The sequence below is a fragment of the Sceloporus undulatus genome, chromosome 3 (genome assembly GCF_019175285.1).
Source record: "Sceloporus undulatus isolate JIND9_A2432 ecotype Alabama chromosome 3, SceUnd_v1.1, whole genome shotgun sequence".
In the NCBI taxonomy this organism is placed as follows: domain Eukaryota; kingdom Metazoa; phylum Chordata; class Lepidosauria; order Squamata; family Phrynosomatidae; genus Sceloporus; species Sceloporus undulatus.
The window spans coordinates 66,210,588-66,219,530 of record NC_056524.1 but is presented as its reverse complement, the minus strand read 5'-3'; the positions used below and the strand labels follow the sequence as shown (position 1 = coordinate 66,219,530).

The following is an 8,943-nucleotide window of genomic DNA, read 5'->3' as shown; positions in this document are numbered from 1 at the left end:
AAAGAAAGCTATGGGGCTTTCTACACTGCCCTTTGGGACGTCCTCCGGACGTCCCATTTTAAAAAAGGGGCGTCTCTTTTAGACGCCCCTGGGCCTAGTACGGACTCCGTCTGTACAAGATGACGGCGCCCCTTCTACATGGGCGCCGCCATCTTTACGTACTGGACGCACAGCGTCCAGACGTGTCGCGCCGCTTGTGACGTAGCGAGCGCGCCCCTGGCGCCTTGCTACGTCGCAAACGCGACGCTAAAAGAAGCTCCATTTTGGAGCTTCTTTTTTCGGTCCGCGCGGGAGTCGGGCCGTCTGAAGGCTCCGGCTCCCCCGCGGACCTACTGTACCCCGCCAAACTTTCTATCAGACAAATATGGTCTAGGATTACAGATCTCTACACCTCCTGCCATTTCACACATCCTCAGTCTCTCTCCTGCCTCATCATGTACAGTATATGCAAATACAGAGAACCTTCGAATCTGCTGGGGTTTAATTTCAGGACCGGTTATTTGTGGATGCTCAAGTCCTATTACTGTATATTCAATGGTGTAGTAAAATTGTGTCCCTTATTTAAAATGACAAAATCAAGGTTTGCTTTTTGTTTTGTTTTGGGGGGGGGGGTTTCTGGAGGGAGAAGTATCTTCTCTGTGAATAGTTAAATCTGTGGATGTGAAGGCCGATTATACAGGCATGCCAACATTTAAAAAAATCAAAAATATGGAACACTTTTAGTCCCATGCATTTCAGATAAGAGATACTCAACTTGTATTACAAAGAAATTATTAAAACCTTCTTATTAAAAGCATTTCACTCATTCCAAAAGGGAACACCCTACATAGGACTTCAGTCTTTTAATTCTCCCAGAAGGAAATGAGGTGTCTTCAGATTTTTAGGGCCAGCAAGCAAATTAGGAATTTTATACAATGCTGTGTGGAAATTATACAATATTACTCTTGGGCTGAAAGAGGAGCTTTTTCATTCATGAAATGGTAGCAATGGCATTTCTCAAAAGTCAAACAAGTTAGGTTACAAGCTATCTAATATACCGAGGCACTTGAGGAAGAAATAGGATCTGAGCGCCAAAACACAAAACCCCTTTTTGTACTCTGATTTTCTCTTCTGACAGCCATTTCCCACCAAGCAAACAGATATGGCCATTAATTTTGTCAATAATATTAAAACAAGGCAGATGTAGGATCTGCGCCCCAAATGCCAAATCACATATCTGCCTGCACAAAACCAATGAAATAGCCAATAATAGCAAATAATCTAACATACACACAGGCAAAACACATTGCCTAATCACATCACTAGCCCTAACAACTTAGCCCCCTGCCCCCAGATACTTGTACCTGCCAGGAAGCATCTTACCATCCCCAGTAAAAAGCAAATTTCCTGGGTGACAATGTATGTTTCAAAATGAAGTATTGGTCTGGAGTCACCTACTATTATCTACTAGCAGAACTACCTAGCTTTGCAACAATTACAAACCCACTAGCCATCTCCCAACTCTGGTGTTCAACTCTCTTTTCTCACCCCATCTTTTTTCTTATTGGTTTTTCTTCCCATTTTCCAACATGCATTCAGGCTTTGTCCCTGCTAACTCTTCTCGTTCTGTTACTAAACAGCTTGAGCCCCATTTACTTCTTTAACTTTTTGAAGGCACTGAAGGGCTTCAGTGAATAGCAGCATATGGAACTTCTGAAGAAAAGAATAACTCAAAGCTTCCTGTAGCTTTACCAGGTAAGAAAGTTTGCCACCTAGGGAGAGAAACTGATACTACAGAATATAGTCAACTTTAATCTAATAAAATTATGTAAACATTTTAAATACAGGCTAAGACCCACACATGCTCATTTATTGTTATAGAACAGGGATGGACAACTTTCCCAGGTGCATGGGATGAACAAACTACATCACCTCCGCATATGGAAGTGAGGCCTCCTTGTCCCCAAACAGGACCATCCAGAATATTGCAAAATTGTTCCCACAGCCCCTAGGGAAGGTTGTGGGGGCCACATGGGGGCCACCTGTGGTGCATGGCAACCACAAGCTGCACCCTGTTCACCTCTGGGACCCAAATACATTCTTAGAAATAAATATAGCATTGGTCAATAGTAATTCACTTTGAGTTATGTCAACTTTGCTGTTTGGGGTGGGGGGGGGGGAGGAGGACAGATAGGAAGCCCGATGAGCACTGCAATGGGTTTGAGAGGCACTATGTTCAGAACCTGAGTTCTTGGATTGGCAACATCCAACCAAAGTGAGCCTGGCAAGAGCCAATGGGGAGTGAAGCCAAGAAAAGGTGAAGCAACTCTCAAGAGAAAGTATAAATAAGAAGAGAGGAGTGTCTGAGTTAGATAGGGATCAGATAGGGACAGAGCTCTGAGTTAGTGTTCCTGGTGTATTAGACCCTGCGGGGTTTTAACAGCCAAGATGGCTGAGGAATACTGCTAAAAGGAGCAATTGAGTAGGGGATTTGAGTACTAGGTTAAGGACTAGGAGAGTCCTTTGCAAACTGTGTCCAGAAAAAGCCTGATGGATTACAGCCAGAGAAAGGCTGTGAAAATTACTGTAAGTGCTTGAGTGACAGTTGGAACTAAGAGAGTTCAAGTGTGAGAGTTCAATTAGGGTGACTAGGGAAGTCACAGTTTACCAGAAAGAATATAAAGTTATAAGGAAACAATTACAAAACAAGCTAAACGAACTGTCAAACTGTGTAACAAATAACATATTTAGACACCATATCCAATGTGAGCACCAGCCACTAAAAGAGATACTGTATTTAGCCTGACTTGTAAATAAATCTATTACTTTGTTTCAACAAGCAGGTGTCTGGAGTGATTTCCAAAATACATTAAAACACTATCAACATTGAGAAAAGTCTTTGGTTTGGGAAACATTAGATAGTGAGTATGGCTATCAAGGAATTTTTGGTGCCAAGCTGGGGAGAAATTTAGAACCCAGAGGTCTGAGTTGAAAAGGGAGTTATAGTGCAGGATACATACAAGAGACTCCTGCATTTGAGTGTCTCCATCACATGATTGGTGGCGGCGGTGAGATCAAAAAGACCCATTGTGCTAACATCTAAGAGATTTGGGTGAGTGTCTCACCAAGATAGTGGCAGCGGTGGATTTAAGAGATTTTGGAGTGCCATATTGTCACTTTAACAGATTTATTTATTTTAAAAAGGATAGGTAGGAAGCTTGGTGAGCACTACAGTGGGGTTGAGAGGCACTATGTTCAGAACTTGAGTTCTTGGGTGTGCTGTTATTCATTACCACATTCTCCTGAAATGCTTTCTTCAACATTTTTTTTTGTATTAAATAGACTATTATCAAACACCACACAATCTTGGTATGAGCTTTCAGCCTCCCATTTGTTAGTTTCACAACTAATCAATATTTAGGTTATAGAGAACATTTATGCTTTTTTCTAACACAATATTTCTCTCTTACCATGATGATGTCTCCAGGCTGAATAGTGATTTCATCATGGCTTCGGGATTCAAAAGGATATAATGCCCGATAATATACTATTTTAACATCTTCCGGAGCAGAAAATGTTAGTGGAGCCTTTTCTACATCCACCAAAAAAAAAAAAAAAAAAAAAAAAAAAGGTTATTAAATCTACAAAATAAATTCATTTTACCTAGTTGTATCCCAACTTTAGCTGTATCCCAACTTTTACTTCATGCAATTAAACCAGTACACACCACACTCCTCATTCCTCCTTTATTCTCACAATCCTGTAAGGTAGGTCAGAGTGAGAGCAAGAGTGAGACTCAGGGAGTTTTATGCCTTTAGAACCTCTGTTTCCCAAACTCCAGTCCAAAGCTTTAACCACTACACAATAACTGGCTTTAGGAAGAGCTGAACATGATGCACTATTTCTATCTGGATACTAGCATTAGACAAATTGAACACAAACCCTTTTAGTTTGTATAGGAGGATGACTATTGGAGTAGAGGGGAGAAGGGACACAACTATTATGGTTTATTTTTATGCTTGAGATTGTCAGCTACTTAATGAACTAGCATGACTACTACCAACACTTCTGAAAAAAATTAAATACCAAATTTATGTCATGCCAACATACCTAGGCTAGAACAGTCCACATTAATACAGTAAAAGACTTCCTATGTTAACACACTGGTCTTTAGAAGTTGGGTGACTACCTGACTTAAAGTGGTTCTCAAGAATGGTAGTGTTCTTATGTCCCCCCTCCCCCCCTTAAAGTATGCTTTTAAGTTTTCACTAGTTTGGGACGAAGGAAATGAATAGCATTCTACCACAACAGTTAAATCCTTATTCGGAATTAGTAACTTTGCTTGTGGGTGTTTTTCATTTTCTGTTGGGCAATTTTTTTTTGCCGGGGGGGGGGGGAGATTTTCAAATAATGATTCAGATTCAGCTTGGTGCTGGGAAAAACAAATTGATTCTTTGTAGCTTCTAGTGTGGATCTGGTTTTCCTTCCTGAACAAATGTAAAATGTGTTTAAAATGAGATATACAGTTGTATATAATAATGTAAAGACTATAAATTCCATATGTACATTGTGGTCCCATGTTCTGTTGTACCTGCTGTTGACCAGGGAGCTTGGATAGCTGGCTTTGTTGGATCTTTATGATGATGGAAAAGTTTATTTAATTTTTCTTGCACTTCTTGTTTGTTCTTATCATCATTCTCTCTCTTTTTGTTTAATTCTTCCCATTTTTGTGTTTCTTCTTCTTGTATTTTCCTTGGCTTTACGTGGTCTTCCTCCTGTTGTATTCTATCAAGCCACTGTCTCTCTCTCTCTTGAGTTCTTCTACAGTTATTAGTGCAGAAAAACAAAATGAGCATAATATTGTACTACCTTTCCTAACAAATGCTGTCAAAAATATATTCTTGGGAGTCCACTCTACAGTATTTTACACTGTGAATGAAAATAAAAATACAGAAATTCTTAAAATTTTGTTAAGATTAAATAGTTTAATATTGAAAGCACTAACTATTTCCAGAAAATTAACTTAGAGGCAAATCTTAAATATCGTGTACAGTGCCAGATCACAGCTGTACAGTCAATATGGCATTTTAGTCAACATTACCAGTGATACCACAGAAAGTGATATACATCATCCACATTGGAAAATCAAAGCAAATAACTATGGGTGATATGTTAGTTCCAAAGCAAGGAACTTAGAAAGCAAGAATCCAACCACCAGGAGAATCCAAACTGTAATGTAAGAGGTCTGTTAGTGAAGAAGGTGTTTTAATGTAACATCTGATGAAGCAAATTGTAATCCACAAAAGCTAATACTAGAAATTTCTTTTTCTACATCAATCTCAAAGGGGCTAAATGATTACAGTACTTTATATTTTTATGCTGTTTCAATGTTTTGAAGATGTCTTTTCAGTCATGCAAGTCACAATGGAAAAGGCCAGACAGAATATAATATACACAAATCAATATTAATTTTTAGCTTTAAAACATGACAATTTAATAAGGTAACCTGGTGGGATGGATAAGTACATGCAGTTGAGACATATCACATAAAGGTTAACCCTAGATTATAGTTATGACAATAACCAAGACACATTTTCTTCCCAAGACTATATAAATTCAGGCAATCCCTCGTATGTACAGTATGTATGTGTTCACTGATTCATTCACATCCCACGTTTCTCCCAGTATAGGACTCAATTTGGCTCACGTTATGAAATAAAACAAGATACAGTTAAATCAACAAATAATACAAAAGTTTTAAAATAAACAAAAATCATATTAAAACATTGATTTAAAACTGTTTTAAAAGTCAATTAAAATATAATAAGAATGATAAGAATGCCACAATTAAAAAAGAATATTAACACTCAAATGCCTAGTTAAATTGAAAAGTGTTCACCTGCTGGTGAAAAAAGAACAGAGAGGGAGCCAACCTAGCCTCCTGTGCAAGGGATGGGACCAAGAGAAGGGCCTTCCCTGAAAATCTTAAAATTCTGGCAAGCTCATATTAGGATATATGTCTGGACCCAAGTGATCTAGGGCTTTAGAGGGCGTAACCAGCACTTTATATTGTCCCCGAAAATAAACTGGTAGGCAGTGAAGTTGTTTCAACAGGGAAATTGTATGTTCCCTGCAATGAACCCCAGTCAGCAGTGTTACTAAAGCATTTTGGATCTGCTGCACTTTCCACACAGTTTCCAAAGGTGGCCCCATGTAAGTACATTACAATAATCCAAATGGGATATAATCAAATCATGTGTGTCATCCTTGTTAGATCTGGCATTTCCAGAAATGGGCATAGCTGGAGCATAAGCTTTAACTGTGCTAATGCACTCCTGGTCATTGTTAAGATCCAGGCTCCCAGGCCTAAGTCTGAGTCCAACAGTACAGCCAAAATACATATCTGAGATTTCAGGAGAGCGTAACTCTGTCCAGCACAGACTGAATGCTTGATCTGCTTTCCAAATGAACACTTCTGTCTTGCCTGAGTTAAACTTCAATTTGTTTGCTGTCATTAGCTCTGTTATTGACACCAGACACGGATTTAATACTGACATAACCTTCCTTAGAATTTGATGGAAAGGAAAGCCAGTGTTGGATGTCATTAATGTATTTACAGTGAGCCCTCGACATTCACAGACTTAACATTCACGATTTTGATCATTCGTGATGTTAAGCCTCCATGGTCACGTACTCCTCCTCCTTCCTCTTGGGCTTTTCCTCATGGGGGAAAAAGCCCATGAGGAAGAGAGTAGCCAGGAAGAGTGAGTGACTGTGCCTTCTCCCCACCAGCCTTCCCTATCTTTAACTGGCTCTCTTGAGCCAGTTGAAGGCACAGAAGGGGGGGGGGGGGGGAGAGAGGCAGCAGGTGTGTGCCTATGCCTCTCTCCCCCTCCCGTTCCTTTAACTGGCTTCCTCGGGGGGGGGGATGTAATTGATGGTTTTCCCACATTTACAGGGGTCTTCCGCCCCTAATCCCCATAAATATGGAGTGCCAACTGTATTTCATTTCCCTTCATTTGTTTGTTGCCTTTTTCTTAGATGGGACCTAAGGTGGCTCACAGATAAAAATGTTTAAAAAATGAATAAATAATTACAATAAAATTTAAACAATTAAAATAATCTAAACTCATCTATTCCACAAGATCAACCTTTTCTTGTCATATGTAAAGCCTGGTAGCATGGCAGGATAAGGAGACTCATAACTGGAGTATATCAGGTTTAACCACGATAATAAGCATGAATACCAAGGAGATACTTATTAGATCAGGAGAGTGACAAACATGTTTGTCACTCTGTCCTTGGCACCTGTGAGCTTAGCCGGGACAAATATTTAAGAACTATACTCATCTTGAAGCTCATCCATTCCTAAATATTTGGACAGCATCAGACAATGTTCAAAGTTTTCATCAGATTCTTTTCACAGTAATCATGAATGAATACATTGTATAAACTAACTCACCTCTGGCTATCTTTTTGCTTTTCCAGCTCTGTTTTCCTCTCTTGCTCTTTCTGTTTTAGCCTGTCAGCTTCTGTGTTTTTTTGCCTCTGCAGTTGCTGCTTGTTATGAATCTCCCTTAGTTCCTGCAATAAAGGAGTGCTATGTTACTATTTCATATAGCTCCCTATGTTATAATAATAATAATATAAATAAAACTTTTATTTTTATCCCACTTTTTGTAAAAACTATCGAAGCAGCGAACAACATATAAAATCATACAATGATATACACAATATCCCCCCTTAAAAAGAATTAAGCAAATTGAGATTAAAATTACGTAAATAACATTAAAATCTAACAATCATGGGCAGTGTCATGGCATGGACCAAAAGTGTCCATGGTGTATGGAAGTGATCGTTATGTGGCTGAGGACTATTCTATTATTCATATGTTTCAGCATGAAGAACAAAGCTTCACGTTTGGGGGAATCTAACTTACAAAGAGTGTCAAACTTCTATGTCTATGATCCCAAAGGTTCAAACTGTAGTTATTACCACTGTCTGTGCTTAATTTCCCATTACATAGCTTCAGTGGCTGGTGTTGGGTTCTAGCATTACATATGCAGCACAAAATCTCTTTCTATTTGCTATTTTTATATCATTCATAATTTTATGTCTTTTTACTACAGCTCCCTTTGCATGTCTTTCTTCTACGTTAAACAGTCCCAAGCACCTAATTTCCCCCCATTAGCATTGTTGTTAATGCCCCTTGAGTCAGTCTTGACTCACGGAAACCCTGTGGATGAGACATTTCCAAGCCCCCATATTCTCCACTTCACTTCATTCAGGAGCTACATCTCCACAGCGGGCCTTGAAAAATTGCACAAACCCTGATTCTTTCCTTTTGCTCCATTTGTTTTTTGCCAAAATGGCCAACAGCATTCTGTGGGGGCAAAACATTTTTGCCCAGTTTTTCCAAGGCGGCAGCCTCTTTTATGCCGGAACTGGAAGGGAAAGATCCTACAACAGGGATGACCAACTGCAGCTGATGCAGATATCATTTTTCTGTTTTCCTGGCAGCGGCATGGACTTTTTAAAATGCCAAAAACAAACAAACAAAAAATGCACAAGTAGCAGGAATTCTGTTCCTATTTTTTTTTAAAAAAAGAAAGGTATTATTTGATGTTAAACAGTGCAGGGGGCCTGTAACCTAATTAAAATATGAACTGCCACTGCTGGAAGCTTTTAGGAGAAGCAATTCTCCTGTTTTGGTGAGAGAAGAAAAAAAGGCAGTTTGGGAAGCCTGGTTGGGTGAAGGACCAAAGTAACAGCCTTGAGGAGCCCCACCTCTGCCCTGGAGGGTGTTATTGATTGTTTCTAGCCAAAAAATATTTTGGGTTGTGTGACGACCATAGGGGATCATCCCGATGGTACCAAATATTTTTTGGTAAAAACATTTGCAAGCGCAAAGGAAGTATTCTCAAAATTTCAGCTTTTGATTTCTTGACCACAAAACTCACGTTG

General features: G+C 39.3%; 1 protein-coding gene across 4 annotated transcripts in view; it reads right to left on the bottom strand.

Moving 5' to 3' along the window:
- The window catches only part of ITSN1 (intersectin 1), a 106,523-nt gene that overhangs the window by 56,603 nt on the left and 40,977 nt on the right, over nucleotides 1–8,943 (bottom strand). For all 4 annotated transcript variants that reach the window (XM_042456443.1, XM_042456444.1, XM_042456446.1 and 1 more), the window contains 3 exons: nucleotides 7,442–7,563; nucleotides 4,571–4,800; nucleotides 3,450–3,571 (listed from right to left, as the gene is read on the bottom strand). In XM_042456443.1, the coding sequence (XP_042312377.1) occupies nucleotides 3,450–3,571; nucleotides 4,571–4,800; nucleotides 7,442–7,563 (474 nt within the window). The remainder of the gene's footprint in view (nucleotides 1–3,449; nucleotides 3,572–4,570; nucleotides 4,801–7,441; nucleotides 7,564–8,943) is intronic.